The following is a 26,142-nucleotide window of genomic DNA, read 5'->3' as shown; positions in this document are numbered from 1 at the left end:
GTTCAAGCCAAGCGCAAACAGAGGGGGTCTCGGGTCTCAGATGGGCTAGCACAATTCCCTTGCTTCTGTCTTCTTCCTGTCTTTCTCTTACTGTTCAAAATCTGTCCAGCTTTGGGTTCCTTCTCCCTTTCGAAAGGAAAAAAATGTACTTTATTAGTCCCCGTAGGTAAGATAGAGAAGATGCAGAGTGAGAGAGAAATCAAAAGTGAGACTGTGTGTATGAGTGCATGTATATGTGGTGAGCACAATCTTTTATAAGCTAAAAGGTGTTATGATATAACAACTTTTTTGTACTTTACAGAAAATTTAATCCTTACATATATTCTCAAATTGTTTAGAAAAAAGCATGACTACGTTGCCATAAGTGATCTAAATGTTTAAGTTTTGAGTTTGCAGTAGACTGGAAGTACAATAAAATATGGGGAAATTGTTTAAGGAGACATCCCTCTGCACACTTGAGTGCTCACTTTTTCCCCCTCTGGAGTTGCTTTGTTATTGCAAATTGACAACTTTGCAATTAAAGTGATTAATGATGTACCCTAGTGTTTATGGGTCTTGAGGTCAGTGAGCCCAAAGATGGCCATGCTGTGGGAAACTTAGATAGAGCTCATCTCACAGAAGAGGAACTTAAAAATCCTCCTGTTTTCTGTATGATTGTTTATGAGTTAAGTATATTAGATATGGTTGAAGGAGTCACCAAGACATAATGAGTAATGTGAATAATTTTTATCAGTCTTAGTTCTGTTGCTTAATTCCTCATTCTTAAATACCAGTGTGAACATTCATTGGCTATTTTTTTAACTAAAAGCACATTATTTTATAAAGCAGTATTAGAAAAATGCATTAATTCATTATATAACTTAAATATAACACCATTCATTGGGTGTTCATAAGATGCAGTTTTGTTTGACTCCTTTGAATCTAATCCCTGATAGAACTATTGCTTATTTATAGCATTATTTTTCTTATACATTATTCTAACCAGGGCATCACAATTCTAGTTTCTAATGAAATCCATTATAACATAGAAATCTTTCAACTGTGTAGCCAGAAGTTCTGAAACTGGATGCAGTGCACCAGGGATTTTTATTTTGGATGCTGCTCTCACAAAAATCAATCAACTTTCAAAATAGATTGTTCTAGCCACACTGATGGCTTTGTTCTTTGAATTCCATGAGCTGAGGAGAGTATTGGGCCAAGGCACTAGTCTCTCACCATCATGGCTTACTCCTGTACAGTGGCTTCACACTAAGAGAAGAGAGAACAATAAGCAAATTGTTGAGCCCATGGCACTTAGCCATTGCCAGGATCTCTGCTGGTTTGAAACACACACTACACAAAAGTGACTTGTGATGATCGCTGTGGTTGAAATGGAGATATATTACCCTGTTGCGTATTTCCCAGGATTTTAAGAGAACAATGTAGGAATAATTTTTACTAATTATACCTCAGTTTTTAAAACTGCTTATCTATTTAAAAGTCTTTTAAAAATGATTCACTTTTAAGTAATCTCTGATATTTCTAAAGGAGCAGATGCTCAGTATAATCTTTTTTTAAAGAAAGAAAAATCTTAATTTTGAGAAATAGTTTTTCTTATTCATATATTAGGATTTTCTCCTCAGGGAACACAGGAAATACATATTTCAGTTTGGTGAAGGAAATGGGATTTTCCTCCCTTAAACATTGATTACATTATTCTCATAATCTTTGGGTATCTTACTTATTAAACACAGTTAAAGAAAGCACTAGTTTGATAAAGAAGATATTTGGTATGACAAAAGGTTTTGAGGATTGTATGGATTATAATATTTCTTTTATTTTAGCCACTTGTAGGAGACTTAAGTAAACATTTCAGACTTACAAGGATTTACTTTCTTTACTGTTTCTTTAAAATAGCATTTCCCAGAGGGTTTTTTCCCTAACTCCAGTCTTGAGAAAGGTTTCCTAAATAAGTAAGTATTCTAAATAGATTAGTATGCCATGCTACAAAGGGGTATGGACAACAATCTGCAGTATTTTTTTCTTTAGGCATTTAAAGGCTCTGAGAAGTTCTGTGGCTAACATGCTTATATAACTTAAGTTTTCCAGATATCTTTGGTAACAGAACCTCTTTTTTGTTTTGTGTTTTTGAAAAGTAGCTTTCTGTGAAACATACTTTGAGAAATAGTCTTACTTGCTATAAAAAGTAGTACATGTATGTTTCATAAAACAGAAAACACAAAAGAGAAAAAAACAAGTATCATTCATAGAGAGCCTTTACTAAAATGTTAGTCTGTTTCCATCTGCTTTTTCCATGCACTGACCATACTGGGTATGCTATTTTACATCTTCCTTTTTTCATTTAATACATGTTATCATGCATTTCGGGATTCTTTCAAAGAATGGTTTTAATCATTGCATGTTTCATCTTGTGGTTTTATTGCAATTAACCATTTCCTCATTGTTGTGTATTTAATCTGTTGTTTCCAGTTTTTCACTATTATAAGTTACACTGTAGGGAATGAATATTTTTATACATAAAGCCCTTTCCATATTTCAGGTTGTTTCCTTATGATAGATTCCTAGAAATTGATTATTATGTCAAAGGGCACGAGCTTTCTTCAAGGCTTTTTATAAATAAATGCCAAATTATTTTTCAAGAGACCTGTATTAATGTGTAGTTTTTCCAACAATGTGTATTCTCAAAAACGTTATGTATTAACATTTTAAAAAATCTCTACACACTTGAGAACAAAAGTTGGTCTATATCTTAGTTTGTTATTTTGTAATAATTAGTAAAGTTTGATTTTTTAAAGCTGGTGCTAATGCTGTTCATTAATTTTGCAGATTTCATTTGTCATGTATTTTAATTTCTCAAAGCACAGTAATTTTAGTGTCATAAGAGTATGTAATTATACTTAAATATACACTTAAGTAAAAAATACACTTAAATATAAGATAAATACACTTAAAAATCTGATCTTTTAAAATGTAACTAGTGTGTGTTATAGGTACATATACTGTGTGTTAAAAATGTTTTTCCAAATATTTTTAATGTGGACAGTTTGACCTCTCTTTACTCCAAAAAGCAAAACCATACTTTAAAATGAGGGCCATTTTAGGGGCGCCTGGGTGGCGTAGTTGGTTGAAGGTCTGCCTTCGGCTTGGGTCATGATCCTAGAGTCCTGGGATTGAGCCTTGTTTAGGGCTCCTTGCTCAGCGGGGAGCCTGCTTCTCCTTCTTCCACTCCCCCTGCTTGTACTGTCTCTCTGTCTGTCAAACAAATAAACGAAATCTTAAAAAAGAAATGTCAATTAAATTTTAAAAAATTAAAAAAAATAAAATGAGGGCCATTTTAAATAGAAGGGTTAAAAAAACTATATGGCTTAAAGTATGAGCTCCTATAAATATTCAGAGGTCAGATGAATACCTGCATGTCATGTGATGAAGTAACTTTAAGGAAATCTAAATCTAAATAACCACTCATTTGGTGGTTATTTAAATATTTAAACCCAAGGAACTAATTTTTATTGCACCTAGTGCCAACTACTTTATTTGACATTTCATTATAAGTAAGTCTGTCTTTTCCCAACAAAATGATGTTTGTGTTTTTAATGTGTAATGGACTCAATTCTGGGATTTTGAGGGTGTGTTATCCATTTTTTTTTTTTTCTGACTGCTTGTCTTAGTTCAGGTAGTTGCACTTGTGAGACTATCAGAAGGTAAACAGGGCACATAGATTCAAGTTTCAGATTTTAAGTTCTTTTGTGAATTCAAGATTTCAAGCAGTACAGTATTTTTGTTGAACTTCCAATACATAAAGTATTTTAGAACTATTATTATTCTGTGCTTTCTCAACAAAATTAAGAGGTTGGATTCCAAAATTAAGTAAACTAACCATTCAAAGGTTCTTGTTATTGTTGCTAACATTGGTTAAGAACTAACACCTGGGAAAAACTAAGGGGTTTGTTTTCATAGACATAGGATATATGTATTTTATTCTGTTTGGAAACTTGGTGACTGTTAAATATCAAGTTCTTTTTTATAGACTGTTTTTATGTTGCTAGAAGAGTTCCATGCACCTTTAAGTATCCAGATGAAAAAGGAAACCATCCTATTATGGCAAACTTCCATAATGTCTGGGTGGTTTTAATGAGTAGATCCTTTGTGATTACATGTCACTGTGAAATTTCAATGAAAGGAAGATTCCACTGTTCTGTACCTGAACTTGTTTCCTTTGCTTATGATAATAACCCTATAAGCTAAAAGAGAAATCTTCTTTTTGAGAGTACACATGGAAAGTTATGCAACTTCACAGAGTATAATTCTATATTGTAGTAACTGAATGTTAGCATCCATTGTGGCCTCTCATTAGGTTAGCCAATTATTCAGTCAGTGCTTGTCCTAACTAACCAAAGTAGTTGTTACTGGAAAATTCAGTTGCTGCTAAAAATGTTGATCGGAGTTCATTATTAGGTTATACTTATAGAGATCAAATATCCTATGCTAGCTTCTTCTGTTGGCGATCTGTTATCTCTGTTAAGTAAAACAATCTCATGGTTTGTAGCTTAAATTGTTATCACTTATTTACATACTGTGGTTACATTTCTTGAATTTTGCACTTGATGTCTTATCTGCAGCCTGTATTATAAGAGGAGTCACATTTCTGGCATTATTAAACATAATGTACCTTAATACTGGGTAAATAGCCTTTAGCTTTCCCAATCATTTAGTTACTAGACTGCAGCTAGTATATTGTAATATATAAGAACTGTCAGCCAGCTGTATCCTATGTAATTTACTTACTCTAAACTTTGAAATACCTCATCTGAAAAATGGGCCTAAGGATAGTTGCTACTTTGGTTATTTGTCATGATTATATGTGATAGTTGCTCCAAATCAATTATTGTTACTATTAGTCCATGCTAACCAAATCGTTACTGTTAGTCCATGCTAACCTAATAAAAAAGCATGTATCGGAAATAATTTGAATTTGGAAATACATTCTATGCATGGAGTTTTGCCCTTCTTTCCTTGTTCTCTCCTTTCCACACTCATTACTGATGACTTACTACATGCCAGGCACAGTGCTGGTATAGAGACACAAATGGGATATGGTCATTTCCTTCACTGAAATTACAGCCTAATGGAAGAACTTACCGTTTAGTTTTAGCATAACAAATATATTACCTTGCACAAGCACTTAAGAATGTAAATAGAAAATAAATACTCATTTGGTGACTCAGTTCAACCAGAATTTATTCATTATCTTCAGAGAGACCCAATATCCTGTGGTCGTGTTCTCGGATGTTAGGAGAAAAGGCAGATGCTTATTAGAGATAGAGGTTCAGAGTGGATCTTTCAGGAACCACTCAAGGATGAGAAGGTCTGTTGATTCTACTTTTCAGTTTTGGGTGGGGAATAACCTTAATTGAAAGCTTAAACACAGGTACATTAGGAAACACAATTGGTGTTTGTCTTTCCTCATTTGAGTGTGTAGATAACTAATGAATACCCAGTGTGTAAGGGTTTAGGTACTTGCAGCATTTGAGTTGCATGAGTTAATTAATTAGTAGAGACAAACAGTCAAGACTATGATATGAAACTATAAATTCTGATTATTTAATATATTAAGGTGTATACTAATAAAAATTCTATTAAGATGTTTGCAAAAATTTATGTGTTTTATTTTTCCTTTTCCTTTTTTTTTTTTTTTCCCTTCAGGGCATCTGCTACACCCAAGCCTGAGCCAGTTCCCGTGCAGAAGGTGTGTTTCTCATCTGGTATCACTAGGTACCACTTGATAGTCCCTCCTGAATCACTGTCATTTCCATTCCTTGTCTTAGGCCATACTGACAATTTATAGTTTCAATACAATTTTCCTTACAGTTCTTTTCCTTTAAAGATTGTGGGGGGGGGGTGAGGGATGGAAATCAACACATACATAATTAACATCTGTAATTATACCAGTATTATTAAAACATGATTTCTAGTGCCATATGTTATCTTATTTCCGTATTTCTTACATTCACATTCACTTTTAATTTGCCTATCTTTATTCACATGTTTTAAGGAGAAAGGTGGTTACTGAAAATGAGTATCACAAGTCTTTGATAACATTTTATTAGTAATATTAATAGGTTTTTAATTACATTTTCAGAGTATTCTGGATTAGGTTATTGGCAAGTACCTTTTTTCTGTCATATATATCCTCAAATTGTCCCAAACCATTTTTCATAATATAGCTGGTTTATACTTGGGGGATTTTCTCCTTAATTTTATTTGTGCCTTTCCATTGAATTACTTACACTGATTTGCTGAGACATTTAGTTACTTCCCTCCCCCCCAATTAGCTTTTATTATTTCTACAAGGTTAATTTAGATTACTTATTTTTTTCTTAAAATTAAATATAATAGGGCTACCTTTGTAGGTTTTTAAAAGAATTTGATTGTTTTCTTTTGGGATGGTAGGGTGAATAGGAATTTATTCTTGAATGTCATAGAAGCTTGACCTTTTGTTTTGTTTTGTTTTGTTTTTAAACTTCACACTTTCTTTGGGATAGGGTTTGCAAACAAACTATGTTAATTTTAGGAGGAATTGATCTTTCTTAGTAGTTAATTTTTCTTTGATAAATGGCAATAAAGAAACATCTAAGATCATTTTTTTTCCCTCATGTAACTATTAACTATTTATTTTGGAAGAGGGAAAGAATTTTTATTCCATCTCCAAATAATATCTCAAAACATTCCAGAGAGAGAAACAGGTGGATTGTTGAGATTTTTCTTTTAAGCAGTATCTTCATTCAAAGTAATTCATTAGAATGTGCACGTTTCTGAGTTAGATGAGAAAATGATCTTTTCCTTCTGTTTAAATTTTTTTTTAAATAGGAGACTTAGAAATATGCGTTTTTTTCTGCATGAATCAAATAATTGTACTCTGGAGAATAATTAAACATGTTTAAAAGATGAAATTATAATCAGGACTGGATATTTTAAAATAAATGTTTTGGTTAGCAATATTTTGTTTATTGTGGGGTATTTAAAATTTTTTCCTTTTGGAAAATTAAAGTGTCTGTTGACACTTATGATGGCATTTAGGCATTTTGATAGTTTTCCTACTCTAGTTCCTAAATATTTTGAAACTTCTTTCATTTTTATAAAAAAAATACACTCATCGTGTGCATCTGTGTTATGCATGTTGGGATCAGTTGGCATGCGTGTTATGCTCATTGTTTTTACCTAGAAACAAGTAAGGTTTGGGCTGCTAACATGATTGTGTTTCTCTTTTTGAAAACTAGCTATGTGTTCTTTTCAGTGAATCTATTTTGCATGTATTTGGTGTGTTTTTGTGTATGTTTATTTTTATTTTACATAGGGAGAACCTAAAGAAGTAGTTAAACCTGTGCCCATTACATCTCCTGCTGTGTCCAAAGTCACTTCCACAACCAACATGGCCTACAATAAGGCACCACGACCCTTTGGTTCTGTGTCTTCACCAAAAGTCACATCCATCCCATCACCATCGTCCGCCTTCACCCCAGCCCATGCGAACACTTCATCACATGCTTCCCCTCCACCCGTGGCTGCTGTCACTCCTCCCTCATTTGCTGCATCTGGACCGCATGCTAATGCCAGTCTTAGTGCTGACCAGCATTCGTCTGCACTGAGCGCTGGTAAACCTGCAGTTAATGTCCCACGGCAGCCCACAGTCACCAGCCTGTGTTCCGAGACTGCTCAGGAGCTAGCAGAGGGGCAGAGAAGAGGATCCCAGGGGGACATTAAACAGCAAAATGGGTAGGTCGCCAAGGGTGCTTTCTGCTCTTATCAAAACTCTTCTTTCAGGCAATTTCCAGGAGATAATTTACCCCCCCCGCCCCAAACAGCAGTTCTTTTTTTTTTTTTTTTTTTTAAGATTTTATTTATTTATTTGACAGAGACACAGCGAGAGAGGGAACACAAGCAGGGGGAGTGGGAGAGGGAGAAGCAGGCTTCCCGCCGAGCAGAGAGCCCGATGCGGGGCTCGATCCCAGGACCCCGGGATCATGACCCGAGCCGAAGGCAGATGCCTAACGACTGAGCCACCCAGGCGCTCCCAGCAGTTCTTTGAAGGAAAGGAGATGAAGTTTTATTTGCTTCATTAACATGTAGCTTTATAGTATATACATATAGCACTTTCTGCAAGGCAATTATAGGTTAATCAAAACCCAAGTAATGCATTTTGACATGTTATGAACCACGTAACATACTACTCTGTAACTCTTTTCAAGTCCTGGCATAACATGGAGCAGCTGGTACTTACAATGCAAGGCCGACCTTGAGTCTTTCTTTCTCATTTTTTCCATCCTTTTATTAGTCACCAAAAGTTTAAACGGAGTGGTTACAGTTGTGTCAGCTTATGTATCTCACCCTAAGGAGAGGAAATGAGGCGCTTGTAAGAAGCTTTTTTTCTAGGAAGTAGTCTAAAGACAGAAAACAAATTTAGTTTTGACTCATGTCTTCGTAAGATGCATTAGCTTAGGTCATATAGCCAGCAACATTCTTTTCAGATAAGCTTAAGCTAGAATTTAGTCTGTAAAAGCAAACAGTAACGACAGAACAATAGCATCAGAGGATGCCTCACAAACATCAGAAGCAGATTAGAGAATATTTTCATTGTAAAGGTTTTTTTTAAAATGAATGGATTTACAGAAGTGGACACTATGTAATGTCAGTGGAAGTTTCTGAAAATCTGTTCCCTATGATTTTTTTCCTTTGAGGCATTTAAAAACATTGGTTGAAGTGCATTTTCAGCACCTTCCATTTATAGATGGTCGTCTTACTCTTTTTGGAATTCCGTGACTATACTTGGAGCCAGAGTCGTTTTTGTAAAATCATTTTGATCAGATTTATTGTGGCAAAAATGTACTCTAAAAGGGAAACAAAGGGAAATCATCTGCATGCATGATGGTTTTTACCAATGCCAGTTCCCAGGAAAATGTAATTAAAATAATTTCGTGCATAGGTCCTTTCTGAGATAATCCCTTCCGAATGTTAATTCACGTAATGAAGGAGCTGTGTTTTCTGTAGCACCGCTGCCATGGCAACCGTGGGGCTTTGAAAAGAAGGTGGCAGGGCTCCAGGCTGCTGCTGAGAGAAAGAGCAGGAGGTCTGGAAGACCAGCTACTGCTCGGAACATACTGTTTTTGTGGTTGTGGGTGGCTTTTTAAAGTTTTGACGTATATATTGAGGAAAATTAGTGTCCTTCAAAGAACGCTATTTCTTCTTTTATTTGAGGAAGAGAAATAGTGAGTAGTGTTGAGGTGTGATTGGTTGTATTTTTTTGTATGTCTATTTCAAGACAGTAGAATTTAGAGTGATCAAAGGAGATATTCTGAGAAGATGCTGCCTGTCAAATTGTTGGCCCTGTAGAACACTAAAAGCAGAAGTTTACTATGTTTATTAAGTTCCAGTTTCAGTGTAAAAAGGTCCACTGGAAGAAGTGTCTGAACAAAAATATTTCTCCTTACTAACATTTCTTGAAATTTTATAAAATAGTCTTCTTCTTTTTTTTAAGGAAAAAAAAATCTACTGACTCATATAAGATACTCTTAATGTACAGTAAAATAGTCTTCTTTTTTTTTTTTTAAGGAAAAAAAATCTCCTGACTCATATAAGATACTCTTAATGTACAGGTAAAAATAAGTTGAGGTTATGGAAAAGTAATACATCTAAAACATGAAAATATGAATATGAAGCTTAAACTTTTGTTTTATAGGTACAACTTTGATGATTAAACTTAAAATGATTTAAAGCTTATTATTTTCAAACTGAAACCGTAGGCAGTGGTGTAGTAATAAGGCCTCAATGGTGGCTTTTTAATCAGTGGACCTGTGATTATTGAGCACGTGCCTGTGGCTAGCACTGTGCAAGAATTCAGGGGAAGGGGGCTTATTACATGTTTTGCATCATTAACAAGCAAAGTACTGCTTCACATTAGCAAACTGGGTATATTTAAAAATAGGTTGATTTCAAATGTCCAGATGTTAGGACAATGAAAACTTGATTAGTCTGAAAACAAAGTGTGGTGTCTAAGACATATTTGCAGTTGACATTTCTCTTACTACATTTAGATTAGAGAAATCAAAAATAAATCACCCTGTTTACTAGTCAGTGATCTGTCATTTTGAAGAATAGGTATTTTGTGGTATTGATGAAAGCATTTCCTTCATCAGGTATCAAACTTTTTCTGAAATCATTGTCAGACTATTTACTAATTATGTGATTAGTACATTTTTCATATTTTTATAATGTTACAAAAGATCTGCAACAAAACTTTTTCAAAGTTGAGAGTTGTGACTTTTTATTAATTACTTTTTATTTTAAAAATAATATATGCCAGTAACCAAAAATTTAAGAGTTCAGAAGGGTATATAAAGCTAAATTCTTTTTTTTTTTTTAAGATTTTATTTATTTATTTGAGAGAGAGAGAATGAGAGAGAGCAAGCACATGAGAGGGGGGGAGGGTCAGAGGGAGAAGCAGACTCCCTGCCGAGCAGGGAGCCCGATGCGGGACTCGATCCAGGGACTCCAGGATCATGACCTGAGCCGAATATAAAGCTAAATTCTTAAGTTGTCTTTTTCCTCAAAGCAGAAAGATTATTAGTCTTTAAGTGATTTAAAGTAACTGACCACTTTGCCAATTTGGTAGGTGTCTCACCCAAATTTATATGAGATTAATTAACATAAGACACAAATAAGTATTTATTCATTATGCATTACTACTGAGAAATTGTTATTCATCGTTAAGTATGAAATCTATAATTATGTTGATAGTTTTAGAAGATTTCTTAATAATGCTATGTAAGTGTTCTTGTTCCTTCTTATAAATAATAATGAACAAGGCACTTTAAGAAATTTTTAATCTTTCTTCTAATTGGTCTTGACTTGCTGTTTTCCTTACTCCTCTCCCTCTTTACTTAGAACAAAATGAGACTTTATATTCCAAACTGGAAGGAAAGCTATTTTGCATCAAGTAGTTTTAAGTTTAATTTACCTTTTCCCTTTCCGTATGCCCTTGCATTATAATGTGCCACTGCTTTCAAGAGGTAAGTCCTTCATGTATCCTTTATTAATTTCAATTTTGTTGGACTGCAATTTCTTCTAACAGTTCCAATATGTTATTTTGAAGACCCTGGCCTTGGAAGATACAAAATATGATATGATAGTAATATTTTAAAATGCTTTTCTCTTTACAGAAAACACAAGTGACAAAGTTAGTATCCACATTACTGGAGGGGAAATATGGTGATTTATATATGAGTAAACAGCATGAATGTGTCTGATTTTTGCAAAATTAACATTTTGCAAAACAGCTGTCATTTAAAAAAAACAACATTTAGTGTTTTCAATAAGTTTGGTTTGCATTGCTATGTTGTAGTGAATTGCTCTATGGTAATAAATAATAGTATTTAACTTTTGCCATAAAATGTATGTGGGGTTTGCTCTGTAGTGGTTTATAAGACGTAATGCTTGGGGGAATGTAATTTGTGTCAGTCGAGACTATTTAGAAGACAAAGAGAAAGATACAAGAGAAAGCATAAACATATGTACCACTAGCAAAAAACATATAAAAACTGAATTGTTTTCCAAATTCATATCACAAACCAGTGTTTCCCAGGTTAAAGTCTCTTAAGAACCTTTTTCATTTTTTCAACAAAATCAAAGTTTTAGACCTCTACATGTACAGTTGTGTGTCACTGGATGATAGAAAGTTTATATATACCTTTGAAATTAAGAGAGATAGTTACTGACTTTTTTTTTTTTTTTAAAGATGTTATTTATTTATTTAACAGAGAGAGACCCACAGCGAGAGAGGGAACACAAGCAGGGGGAGTGGGAGAGGGAGAAGCAGGCTTCCCGCTGAGCGGGGAGCCCGATGTGGGGCTCGATCCCAGGACCCTGGGATCATGACCTGAGCCGAAGGCAGACTCTTAACCATCTGAGCCACCCAGGCGCCCCAGTTACTGACTTACTAAATGTCATAGGTAGTTGACATAGACATTTGGAATCATTGTGGAATACCTTTAAAACCTCGCTATTGTAACTGTTGGTCTTGATGGTACACTGGCTGGTGTTTAATAGCCTTAAAAATAGATAAAAATCACATTAGTTAATTTTGTGTTATGATTAGTGTGAGCATATGCTGAAATTTAGCATCAAAATGTAGATTAGAATTAGAAATATATAATATTTAACTATTTTAGGCATATCAGAGAATTAACGATCAGATTATTAGAACAACTTTATTCCAGTGTGGCTGTAGTCCCACTAATTGAATAGTTCCATGTTCCATACACATAGGACTATAGCATACTAGTGTATCAGCCCTAATGTATTACTTAAATTCTTATACACAAAGAATTTGACTAGTTACTAGATTCCATAACAAACAATTTTACTTGTAAAGGGGAAAAATTGGGCTTTGGAAAAATAAATATAAGCATGTAGGTTAAATATGTATATTTTTAAATTCAGGATTCAGATTCCTTAATTTATTAGGTATTACTGTCCATTGTGCTAGGTGCTTCTGGATGCATTATGTGATTTAATTCTCATTTGAACTTTGAACACTGAGAGGTTACTTAGTTTTTTCAGGTCATGCATCTTGTAAGTGATTAAGACTAAAGCTTAGGTTTTTTGAAGCCAGTTTGACATGCTTTCCTCTGCATCACCTGACTGTGACCCTGGCTTATTTCTGTTACATTGAACTAGTATTTGTTTTTAAATGAGTTGAGTCAGTGTGAATGAATAATGTGCATAAAGTACAGTTGGGTTTGATAGTACTTCTTTTTTTTTTAATATCAGTTAGGAGATCTATCCTAACAACAAATCTGTGTTTGTATGGTTTTCAGAGTGACTTTAAATATATTAAACATAAGCCCTTACAAGAAGTCTGAAAGAAAAAGAAATCATAATCCATTTCAGTGTTCAGGCGAGAGAGGCTTCTGTAGATTGCACCTTGTCCAGGGCACAGGGCAAGTGGGCAGCATAGCCAGGGTTGTGAAGCCAGGTCTTCTCATGGGCACATTGGCACAAATGCCATTGCAGTGTATGATGGGCCGTTCCGCTTGGGTGCATTTTCTGAAATGCTTGGAGATATTTGTTCGATATATACAAATCGGCATCTTTAGGTTGCAACCAATCAAATCTCCACTTGTTGCCACTCTCTACACCATATAATGTTTCCCTCCCAACTTCACGGTAATATAAAACTTCTCCCCTAAACTTAAAAACGTTTAAATATAAGTATCTAGAATTCTGTTCAGGGGAGGTTATTTTGAAAGCTGTTTCCCTGCTATTTAAAATAGCAACGCAGAGGAAGGTGTGCTTTGCATTGTGGCTAGAGCAGAGTACCTATCAGTAAATATTAAGATCAACTTAGTCCTGCATCCCACCCCCATACAGTGAAACTCAGCCCTCTGTAGAGTTTATGAAACTGACTTTGGTATATATGTAGGAAAAACAGCTACACTGAGCAGTCTTAGTACTAAAACCAGTAGGCAGTTTTTGTCACTACATTCATAATGAATTGCTAGTTACTCTGACTAAACTTCATTTCAGGATTGATTCAATAGTGTGTTGACAAACTATGTAGAGTTTATATTTCAATCTTCTCTATCCATAATGGTATATAAGTATATTTGTTTTTAATGATTGTACAGTTAATAGGCTGTGTGAATGAATTATGTTTTGAGATTTTCCTTTTTCAGATGTTATTAATGTAGTTCCTTTACTATATCATATCAGACATGCCATTTTGGGTAATAATTAGGTCACTAATAATACAAAAGCATGAGTTCCTACAAATCAGTTCTAAACTTACTGGGATTTGCTTGTGAATAAGAGCAGTAATGACAGAGGAGAGTATGAAAATTAAGTGATAGCCCATTATTTATGATCCAGTATGTTTCCTATATTTTCCATTATAATCACATTTTTAAAAAATAAGAGAAAAATCAAATAGCATGTTATTTCTTTATAATATTTGTTTCAGAATAATTTTTTGGGCTTTTTAGGTTTTTATCTTAGTCCCAGTTAACATACAGTTTCAGGTGTATGATATAGTGATTTTTTTGGGGGGGGGGGTTAAGTTTTTATTTTAATGATTCAGGATAATTTTTGTGAGAAGATTACATTTGCTATTAATATATACTTCACATATTATGTGAGTGAAAGTCTTTCTCCTATTCTCTGATTTTAAGTGATTCTAAAATGTTCTGTTTCTACATATTACATCCAGTAATTATTTTATTCTATGCCTTTTGTTAGGAACATAATAGGAATTTGGATTCATGCTAAAATGAATTAAATCAACCTAGAGATATTTTTAAATAGTGGATCTTTCTCTGTTAACAGTATAACAGAATTTTGACTAACATTTGTTCATTTTTGTTTGTCTGTGTTTACATGTTTATTTTGAGGCATGATGTTTTGTGTAATATCTTCATGTAAATTCATTGTTTTGAATTTCATTATTTCATTTTTTATTTTCTTCTTTTTCCTTTCCCTTTTCTTTCTTTTTTCTCTCCCCCCCCCGCCGCTTTTTTTTTTTTGCCTCATATTTGTCCATTTTCCATTATCCTGGGAACATCAATGTCTACTCTACTCTATTACATATTTTTTGTGTGTATTATTCCTCCTTCAGTAACCCTGGCACCGTGTAAGTACCTAATCAGTGGTTCCTTTTGTAATTTTCATTATTGTCTCTCTTTAACTTTCCATCTTACTTTCAATTCAATACCACCAGCAAACTTTGTGAGTGTCTTCTCCATGCTAGAATTTTCAGATTTGTTAAGGAGCCTAAGAAACATGTTTTTCATACTAAAGAACTTCATATAAATCAGTGGGTGTGTTTTCCACTTCGGCAGTGGAAAAAATTAGTAAGCTGAACCTTCAAGGAGATAGATAAGTATTGTAGACCGTGTATCCTGGAGTTAGAGACATAGTTTGGGCCTCTCTTGTTTAGTATTTTTTTAAAAGTTTGAATAAAGTTGCTAATTCTGATACCTATATTTTGAAATAAATTATTTGCTTTTGATAGTTAAATTTATGTTCTAGCTCAAAAATATTTTTAAAAATAAAATCATTGAGATGACGCTCTTCTTTTATCATAGTCATCAGAGCTTAGAGTGTCAGAGCCAGAAAAGCTAAGTAAATGTTTAGAAACTTCATATCCCTTACACAAGGCCTTAAGCTGTGGTGAATATCAGAGAGTCTAAGGTGTACCATGCTTTTTGCAAGTATGTCATGGCTAAAATGTATTCTTAAGTGGTGTCATTTTATTATTCTTATTGTACTTAGCTTGACACCACTGTTTTGTATTTTTATAGACCAAACCTTTTGTAGGAAATAACATAATCTTATAGTTGAAATTGGCACCATTTAAGAGTAAACTACATTCACTAATTATAGAGAAATTTAAACTTTAATTTTAGTAGCTAAATAGGAAGTTTTTCGAGTAATTGCATAAGATAAAGAGTTGTCTGCTTAGGAAATTATATCTTCTAAATGTAGTGTGCTTATGAAGTACTCTACCTATTCTAATTTTTTAAAATTCTAAAGGATTAGGTTTTTAGTAAAAGTAATTAGTAAAGTAATTAATAGTAAAATATTAGATATTTCACTTCTGGGATCTTAAAATTTTGCCATAAACTATAAGTATTTTGTGTGTAAATATTATTTATTCTGTTACTTATTTTTCAAGATTGATTTATTTGAGGAAAAGAGCGTACAGGCACGCGCATGGGAACAGGGGCAAAGGGAGAGATTTCCACCAAGCTCGGAGCCCCAACATGCTCAGTCTCATGACCCATGAGATTGTGACCTGAATCTGAGCGGATACCAAGAGTTGGACACTTAGCTACTGAGCCACCGCAGCGCCCCTGTTCTGTTCTTTATATATGTGGATGACCCATAGTCTTAAAATACACATTTCAAATAATGTTTTTAGGCATCATAAAACAACACATTATGTGATCATTACTGTGCACTAGGTACTTTGGAAAATACTTTACATACATTATTGATCTTATTTATTCCTCAAAGCAGCTCTTTAAGGTAGATGCAATCCCTTTTTCTCAGATGGGTAAAATCGAGATTTGGAGAAGTTAAATGACTTGCATAAAACACATACTACGTGAAGGATGTCATGCTTCAAACTGTTGCCTGTCTTTTTAAAGCCGGTGTTAATGTTAATCCTATCATGTTGTTCACTGGGCAAAAATTCTTCTAGTATACCGACACAGTTTTGGTAGTGTAACTATTAAAATGACAACAGTCCAGTGGCATTCTGATAGTACCTATGATTTTTTAGCAATGAGTTACACCCAGGAGGTGTTGCCACCCACATCTGATACTCTTTGAACACTTTCTCTGCTTGGATTTTACGGCAATAGTCTGCTAGTCCAGACTTAGGCTCCTTTTTCTCTCCTGGAATTAGACTCAAGGCTTCCAAAAGTTTGCATTTGTCGTGTCTTGGGGGGCGGCGGTGGGGGAAGGGGGGGGGAGAGAACGGAGTATTCGTTATGTTCAGGAGATCTTAGGCTAAAGTATTAATATACATTATAAATTCCTTAATGTTTATGCTTTGTTAATAGAAAAATGAATGTTCTTAGCAAACTCAAAGTTCTTGAATTCTGTAGTTTTCTAATCCCTTTCACATATATTATTTCATTTAACGCTTAGAACAATGCCACTTCGTATGTGATATACTCATCTATAAATGAAAAAACAGGCTCAGTGAGGCTCAGTGACTTGTCCAAAATCACACATCTGTAAAGTCGTAGAGCCAAGATTTACATGTTGGTGTTTTGATAACTATTTCATTGGTTTCCCATATACCATAGCTCTTATTTCCTACACTGAACCTGCACACAACTTTATTTAGGATGAGGGATATCTATACACATGAATGAGAAAACCATAGAAAGTAACAGTTCTGACCCTTTTCAAAATTGTGTTTGGAATTACTGACAGCCTGTACTAAACCATTCTTAGTTACTGGGCGTAGTGAAGATATGGTCATTTAATTTTGTGAAAGCCAATACATTTTGGGAATATGTTGATATTTAACAGTGGTTGTGAATATAGTCCATACCTGTGTTTTGTTAGGCATAAGATAGGTAGAAGAACAATACAAGTAATTTCAAAAAATTTTTTTAAACTCCTGTGGACGTTGCAGTTCTCATTATTTTCCTTCTTATTCTTTTCCTTTTCTTTATGCTGGAATCTCTCTTCTGCTGCCTTCTTCTGTCAATTAAAAGGAAAACCCCACCTAAACGGTAAACTTTCTCTTGAATAGGTATTTATATTATTTTATGTTAGCATAGAAATACCTTTTTTTTTTTTTTTTACTAGTTTAAGAAAAAGCAAGTCTATTATAGAAGGGCACCTTTTTAAAGAAAATTGAGGCTGAGTTCACTTGGAAAAGCAAAAGATATAAAAAAGAACATTGATATTAAATGTGTAAATTATAATTTGCCAGAGGGTATTTTATCCTTAATATGATTTAAAGATTTATAATTCTTTCCTTCCCTTTTGATCCTAGCCCACCAAGAAAACACATTGTGGAGCGCAATACGGAGTTTTATCACATACCAACTCATAGTGATGCCAGCAAGAAGAGACTGATGGAGGACACCGAAGACTGGCGTCCAAGGACTGGAACGACTCAGTCTCGTTCTTTCCGAATCCTCGCCCAGATCACTGGGACTGAACATCGTAAGCGAATACCTAGGGATTCGAATATACAAATGTTCTTTGCCATAGAGAATAGCATTTAGACAGATGGGCGATTATTGGAAAACAGTAATTTTCCTGAGGCAGTTTGCTCTTAAATTATGCCATGCATAATGTGGGTAATGTAAAATAAGAACTAGCCCGGGAGAATTGCATTGAGAAGTGGAGCAGTAATAATGGTAGTAGTAGTAGTACTGACCATACTATGTAGCCAGTGACAGCATGATGTGGAGCGTTTTTTAGTGGCTCTGTGCAGCTTAACCATTTGATACTGATTGGTACAGGTAATTGCTCAAGTGATTTTTCAAGTTTTTTAAAAAAGGTCACCTAATACTGGATATTGCTTATTATATTTCAGTGAAAGAGTCGGACACTGAAAATACAAAGAAGGCCAAGTAAGTTGTCCCATTTTTTTGGTAAATTGAATGCTTTCCTTTCATGAATGGTCTCGATTTGTTTTTTCACATTTTCAAGTGTAGTGGTATGGCTTTTTGTCTTTGTAACTAGAAGCTGAGCATTTAACTTTGGTGTCTTTTGTGGGACTTAACTATGGGACTTAAAAAACTTAGAGATTTTTAAATTAGTAGCTCTTGTCTGCATTTCATGTAAGGTTAATTTCCTTTCGTATTGAAGTAAGTGGGCAGAAGAGTATACTTGCGGATGCTTTGCTAACACTACAGATCTCTGTGAATGAATTTGTGTTGTCTTGTAGAAATTTTATTTTGGGCATAAAAATGGATTTCCAAGAGGGCTCTAGAGATTAATTTCTATATTTATAAAAATGCTCTACCCTTAAAATCTTCGCTATTAAATAAAATAGCTATGTGAAATTAAGCTTTTATAAGGCATGTTTTCTGCATGATGAACTAAGCGTACAAACTTTTTCCTTCTCTTTCTTATGACTCTTCTATCACTTTTCTTTTCTTTTCTTTTCTTTTCTTTTTTATTTCCACAGGGAAAAGATACCCCTTCACGTCTTTAGTCCCAAATACACAAAATTACGTGACTGGCACCATGAAGTTTCAGCACGTGCTCTTAACGTACAGTGATTTATGAGTCTTGCCCCCCCCAAGCAGCCAGCACATACCTTTTCGTTCACTTTTTCTTTTTTCCAACCTCATAGGAAAATCTGTATTAAATTTGCCTTATGAAAAAATAGAACCTTTTCTATACTTTTCTAACCATCTCCTGCTATTGTAAAAAAGAGGAAGATGATCTTGTTTTGTTGTAGTTGGTAGCTCACAAATTTTAAACCAAGAGAGCAAATTAAGGGACTCCAATCACTTCAGTGGTTTTATATCTGTTTCCATTGTTATTAGGGTAGTGACGTTGGAAAAGGAACTCTATTTATAAGTTGAATTTGGTTGGTTGTGTGAAGCAGAGGCAGATGAGCAAATAATATCCTCATCTAATTTGGAAAATACATCCTTAGTGTTATTACATTTCCAAGATTACTTTTAAATTCATTATTACATAATGTTTAAAGTGGGTTGTAAATTACCCTAAATAATCAAATATGAGGAGGCAAGATAAAACAGAGAAGACTTTGTTAGAATAGAGTTTATTGTAGCTTTGGGTATTTTTTAAAGCAGGTACTATTTCAGAATGGCTATGAAGAAAAGGAGGCCCAGATTTGGCTCCTAAAAAAGGAAAGAAGAGAATTCTGCCCCTATTTGCAATGGGGAAATTGAGTGTTCTTTTCGTTTGGTTAGCTTCAAAAATCCTGTTTTCTACCAAAGGAAATATTTCCAAACTGGTGGATGTTTTTAGGGTATAAACAACTTCAAGGTGTTAACTAGTAAGAAAAAGAAAAGATAACTTTGCTTTGTTTTTAAATGAACATAAAATAAATTATAAATGATTCTTTGTCACATCAGAAATATTTTACTTAGTGATATAAACTATTGTATGTTGCTGCTGTTCCTAGGAAACTATATTTTGGGCAATACATGCAAGCTAATATCCGACCAGATATGCTTCCTGTTTTGTAATATAATGTATTATATAGTAGTTCTAAATTCAATAATAAATGCATTTTGAAGTTTGGAAAAATACTGTAATAAAGTTGCCTTTAACTTAGTTTTGTAATTGTTTTCTGTTTCCCTGAAACTAGTAACAGTGCCATCCAAGACTTGCTACACTATACTTGGATAAAATAAATAATTCTCTTGACATTTCACTTGGAAAACATTTTTAATTTTGCGAGGCTGCTAAAATGAGTGTGGAGTATGACAAAGGCCCGTATTTGTTTTTGTTTATTTTTTCTGCATTGTCATGCTATTTAACATAATACCTTATGTGAGTAACATAGAAGATTAGTTAGACTATGGCACAACATAGCATTAGTCTTTGTGGAAAATGATTACTGAGGGATTTTGCCTGCATTCAAGGCATTTTAAAAAAAATTATTTTATTTTTTTTATAAGTGAGCTCTACACCCAATGTGGGGTTCAAACTCACAACCCTGATCAAGCGTCACATGCTCTACTGACTGAGCCAGCCAGGTGCTCCCATTCAAGGCATTTTTATTTTTCCACCTTTTTTTCACTTTGATGTCACCATAGACTAGGACAACTGCCTGGTAATTTGGAGAAACTAACATTAATTTCAGTTAATGATGATTACTATCTAAAATTTTGTACACAAAATGTATTTAAAAATCTAGGATTTATCTATGCTCATTTCCACTATACTTCATAATTTAGTAAGGTGTCTTTCTTTTACTGTATCAGATACTGCTTGTGGTTTTATGATCCTGACATCAATCCATTATTACTGTGTCTCTGGCCTCTATAAGAAAATATACTTTCCTTAGACTAGGCTTTCCTGGTCTCATTCATCTCAAAAGAAGATATTTGAAAGTAGATGGAATCAAATTCTCATGAAAATAGATGGTAGGGTAGAGTAAACAAGGTATTTCCCACTGAGCACCAAATTTTTAGAGTAACTACGTAGTTGAGAGAGAGAGAGCTACTAGAATGAGAGTTTTAGGTAAATAAAAGAATTTCTCTCTAATAAGACAAGTGAACATGTCTAGAACTTTATGACTTGAAATAAGTATAGTTGAAAATAAGAATTTAATACCTCCCTGATTAAAAATAAAGTATTTAATATCTCATTGAAAGCATACACTTAGATAAGTAGAATGATGTATATTTGAGTATGAGTATAAATGTTCAGCCTGGATCACAAAAGACATTCCACTTGACCCCATCAGAGGTTGAATTCCTGTGTTCAATTAATCTTCTGGGACATCTTACTTTCCTAGCTTAAAAGCTAGCCAAATATTGTAAAAGCTCCTTGCAAAAATATTATTGTAAGTCTAGTGACCTAATTTATAGCTTGTTTTTGTTTGTCTCTCTTATACAGACTTTCTTTATTATAGGCTTTTTTTTAATGTAGAATTTGAAAGTTAAGAATTTTCAACATTTTTACAAGGTTTTACCAATTAGAAGATGGAATGTCTCCCACAAAGTGAATATTTTTGATGCCTTGAAAAATGTATTATTTATGGAAACAGAAGCACATTCATTTTATACATCCTTATGCCCTTTAGGATGCCCTTTAGGAAGACTCAGATAAAAATATTGTAGAGAGCTTATTTAATAAAAATTGTGATATTAAGTTAGAAACTGTCCCACGTTTTATTCAGATTTATTCAGAAATTTGGGTAAATTGATTTCCCCAGATGAAAAATGTCATAATTTCTTGCATCTCTGATGTGTATTTAAAGTCCTATAAATCACAAATACTCATTTATTGCCTGAATTATTCTTTCACACAAAATAATTACTTAAATGCCAGGCACAGATATGTACTAGGAGCTAAATAATGAGTAGCAGAAAATGTATAAACAAGGTGATCTGAGATAATTGTGTTACTAAGATAATAAATTAGCATAAAGGAAATTTGGTTTGGACATGGAGTGGTTACTTAGGTTGTAAGGACCTCTGCGGAGATAACCTTAATGCCATCACCTGAGAGAGGAGAAAAGAGTCAGCCATGTGATGACTTTGGGTCACTGTTCAAGGCAGAAGAAACGAGTGTGGAAACCCTGAGGTGAAAAGGAGAGTGGCAAGTACACAGAACAGAAAGGACAGTGTAGCCAAAATACGGTATGTGATGGGAAGCATGGTATAAAAATATAATACTGATACCTATAACTTATATTCCCCATATTATCCACAGCATTTTGAATGGGAAGTTGTCTTATATATAACCACTTTAAAGAAAAAATCAAAAATGAAGAACCAAAAAGGTTTATCAAAGTTTTATCAAAGCTAAATAAGTACATTCATCTACTTAGTGTTGTTCTGGGCATAGTTGTCAGCTTCATGCTTTTCCCATTAGACCCAATGAAGACTTAAGAAAAGGAGCCATTATTATGGTATATGTTGGTAATGCATTTGTAGGGATCAGAATTCCCTGTAAAACATACACAAAGACATTCAAAAACAACACTTCCAATGTGTAGAAATTAGACATATAATGCCTTATTCATAATTTAGGGATGACTTTGGCAATTCAGTTCTGTCTATAAAAATGTCATCAAGAATTGTTTGAACTCATCCCTTTTTGTTTGTCCCACTCAAGAAAATTATTTGAACCAAGTAAATATTTCCTTGCTCATTCTTTCCAAAGTAGACATCATTACTACAGAATAGTAAGCAAGGAATGTAAATTCTGAGTTTGAGACTCAGATTTGTAACTCACAAGTTTCTGCCCCTGAGTTTCCCACTTCTTTAAAATAAGGACGTTAGAATCAGTGGTGGACACTGTGAAGCCCTTCCAGATATCACCTCAGTGGAGGACTTAATAACCACTCTTGGGTGTGGGTGTGTGTGTGTGTGTGTGTGTGTGTGAGAGAGAGAGAGAGAGAGAGAGAGAGAGAGAGAGAGAGAGATAACTTTCAGGGGTCATCCCCTTCACATGTCACCTCAGCAGCAGATGCCCTTCCTCCAAAGCCACAGCTTCGTGGGGTTGTGCACATGCAGTGAGCTAACTGGAGGGGTATGGGGCTGAAGTGAAAAGCCTGACCATTTCAGCCTGACCCCTGGGAGGGTCATTCTAGTTCTTCTAGATCCCAGCTTGGACCTCGGTTGTGTGGGTTCTTCTCATTTCTTCATCCTCCCTTCACGCTCTCCATTTTTGTCACTTCTGATCCCTTCTCCTTGAATTTCCAACCCAGATCACAAACAGCATTTAGGGAAACCATTAAAATGAAAGATCAGGTTAGGGCAGTTGGCAAGGTGTATGGAAGTCAAAAAGAGGATACATTACTTTTCTTTGCCTTGAGTAAAGGATGTTTTTTAGGTGATTGCATCAGAAACATTCTGGGAGTAATGAGTTGATAAAGCAATTTAGAAATCATATGTAGTCAAAGCTATATGAATGAATTAATGAAAAGCTTCAAAGTGAAAAATTAGGATGAACTCTTGAGTAAATGTAATAAGCTTTTGTAACTGACAAGCAGCACTTAATAAAATATTATGATGATTTTGTATATTACAATTTTCCAAATGCAGAATTTTAGAATAAACTGTATTAGCCATTTACTCAGTCACTTAATACATTTTATTTGAACACATCTGTTTTCTTCACATCCATGAAAGTTTACTTTCTGTTTTCTCTTGGGGGAGATGCTGCTGAGTAGCGTTTGGAAATGTGTAGGGGGATAATACAGATCTTACAAGGCTAGGAGGATGCTAGTGGGGGGCTAAGGATGCTAAGCGTCTCGTAATGCCCTGAATAATTTCACAGAATGAAGCGTGATCCTGCCCCACATGCCCATGGTGTACCAGTGAGAATGACTGGGCTGAGAAGAAATCCTCCCTCTTCCAAGATTTTCTTATTCCTTCCTACAGTTCCAGTCACACAGACTCACCCACGGTGTGCTACCTCCACCCTCCACAGTAGCAATAATCTTAACTTCTGAAGTAATATATAATTTCTACCACTCCTTTCCTAATTTGTATTATAGATCTTTGTCTATATGTCATAAATCTTCGACTAGCGTATAAGCTCTTTGAAGCCAAGAGTCTTAGTATAAAAATATAAATTGTAAGGAAAAGGCATTCTGACAGGTATAGTATTTCATTCTGGGTACAACTGTAACTGTAAGTGTGTAAGTAAAGATCTATACATTCAATATATAAATGGGCATTTAATATAAGTATATATATAAATACAATAAATACATAAGTATACAGATACAAAAAACACGAATATAATTTGAAAGCAGGTGTTAGGACTGTAAGATTCATCTTTGGTGAACTAATTCTTAAATTAGAAATATACTGTATTAGCTCAGGCTGCCACCTAGATACCACAGAGTAGATAACTTAAATGACAGAAGTTTATTTTCTAACAGTTCTAGAACTTAGAAATCCAAGACCCAGGTGCTATCAGGGTAGATTTCTGGTAAGTCTTTTCTGTCTGGCTTGCAGATGACTACCTTCTCAGTGTGTCCTCACATGGCCTTTCCTCTGTGGACACACAAAGAGAGAGAGCTCTGGTATCTCCTCTTTCTATAAGAATACCAATCTTGTCAGATTAGGGCCTCACTGTTAGGACCTCATTTAACTTGAATTACTTTCTGATAGGCCTTATATCAAAATACTGTCATGCTGGAGGATTAGGGCTTCCACATATGAATTTTGGGGGGAAACCATTCAGTCCATAATATATACCAGCGGCCTTTCTGTACTAATATTAATTTGGCAGAGTAGTATTTTAAAAAAAGTTATTTATTTATTTATTTTTAAAGATTTTATTTATTCATAAGAGACAGACAGAGAGAGACAGAGGGAGAAGCAGGCTCCCCGCTGAGCAGGGAGCCCGATGCGGGACTCGATCCCAGGACCCTGGGATCATGACCTGAGCCGAAGGCAGACGCCCAACCATCTGAGCCACCCAGGCGCCCCCATAAAAGTTATTCTTAAGTAGACTCACTGACTTGGACCCAGATAGAAGGATTGTTGTTATCTCTGTTGTGGTGCCTCTTTTTCTCTTTTGGATAACAGGTGTTTGTCTCCATGCCCTATATCCCTAACTAGAGTATAAGCTCTTTGGACACAAGAGTTTTGGTATCCTCACTGTATTTGGCACTAGTTAGCACTAACTAATGGTTTCTAATTGCATATAAATGCATATTTCTCCAATTTCTTATTTGTTGAATTTTAGGGAAATTGTTAACAGCATGGTAAACATAACTTTTAATTGAATATAAATTCAATACAAGTCAAGTTTTTATAAAAATCAAAACATTAATATTTGTACTCTAGGTAAAGTGGAGTTGCTAAGTACCTAAGTTGCTTCAAAGGAGAATTGTTGTGCTTTGGCAACCTAATTGGCAAAAGTGTTGATGCTTTCCCCCAGTGTTATCTGTTTGTTAAATGGTTATGGAAGACACATTTTAAAATTAAGTGAAAAATTTGTTTCTTAATCCATCTTCCTGTGTGTTTTTGGTCTGTTTCAACATGAATAGCTTAGTGACTCTCGTGATAAGACAATACCTGACTAATTTTAGAAATGAGTATATGAAATGCTTAGTACTCTGAAAAAACCAATAGAAATAATTTTATCATTCCTAGGGAAATGGAGAAGTTTGAAGTTAAGAGTCTAGTCTGCAACATTGACTGAAAAGAAGCAACAGCTATATTATTAACAACATGTTAATAATGGAAAGCTAATAATTATATGTGACTTACCAGAGTAGAGAATTATGGGAGGCTATAGGAAATTTCATTGAGGGGCGCCTGGGTGGCTCAGTCAGTTAAGCGTCTGCCTTCAGTTCAGGTCATGATCCCAGGGTGTTGGGCTACCTGCTCAGTGGGGAGCCTACTTCTCCCTCTGCCCCTCCCCCTTCTTGTTCTCTCTCTCAAATTTAAAAAAAGAAATTTCATTGAAAGATAACTTAAAAAATATATATATATACCTAGAAATACATCATTGTATCGGGCACCATACAATTTATCTTAAGTTAAAGGGTGATTTTCTTGATCTCACCATCTTTTCAGTTTCTACTATAATGTAAAATATTTATTTAATAAGCAGTTTTAAAATTTTCACACTTACAGAGATCTATATGAATAAGTTAAAAAAATTTAGCAAAAAGATGTATAAAATTATGATCAAAACATTTTTTCAGTCTTTTATCTCTCTTGTTCAAGTAATGATAGGTTCTGATTTTTCATGTATTATGGTTAAGAATAATGTATGATAGGGATTTTTAATTTTCCAAGACTTAAAATACTCCTCAAGGGAGGAGTAACTGCCCCTCCCTTTGTTAGGAAAATAGTTCAAACTCTAGTCACCAGTTACATCACACAAAACAGTATGAGGGGGAAAAACCCTCTAGTATGGGCTGTCCCATAGCACTAAGTAATG

The 26,142-nt window shown here is 34.4% G+C and overlaps 1 protein-coding gene across 2 annotated transcripts in view; it reads left to right on the top strand.

Moving 5' to 3' along the window:
- PDLIM5 (PDZ and LIM domain 5) overlaps positions 1-26,142 on the top strand; it is a 204,191-nt gene that overhangs the window by 110,032 nt on the left and 68,017 nt on the right. Inside the window, exons 4-8 of one of the 2 annotated variants that reach the window (XM_044912907.1) lie at positions 5,704-5,746; positions 7,682-7,773; positions 17,280-17,297; positions 17,564-17,736; positions 18,113-18,149. In XM_044912907.1, the coding sequence (XP_044768842.1) occupies positions 5,704-5,746; positions 7,682-7,773; positions 17,280-17,297; positions 17,564-17,736; positions 18,113-18,149 (363 nt within the window). Of the gene's footprint in view, positions 1-5,703; positions 5,747-7,354; positions 7,774-17,279; positions 17,298-17,563; positions 17,737-18,112; positions 18,150-26,142 lie in introns of both variants that reach the window. The other variant, XM_021680426.1, reaches the window with a different exon arrangement.

This window comes from Neomonachus schauinslandi, chromosome 2 (assembly GCF_002201575.2).
Source record: "Neomonachus schauinslandi chromosome 2, ASM220157v2, whole genome shotgun sequence".
NCBI lineage: Eukaryota > Metazoa > Chordata > Mammalia > Carnivora > Phocidae > Neomonachus > Neomonachus schauinslandi.
The sequence above is the reverse complement of the archived record's forward strand: the minus strand, read 5'-3'. Positions and strand labels throughout refer to the sequence as shown.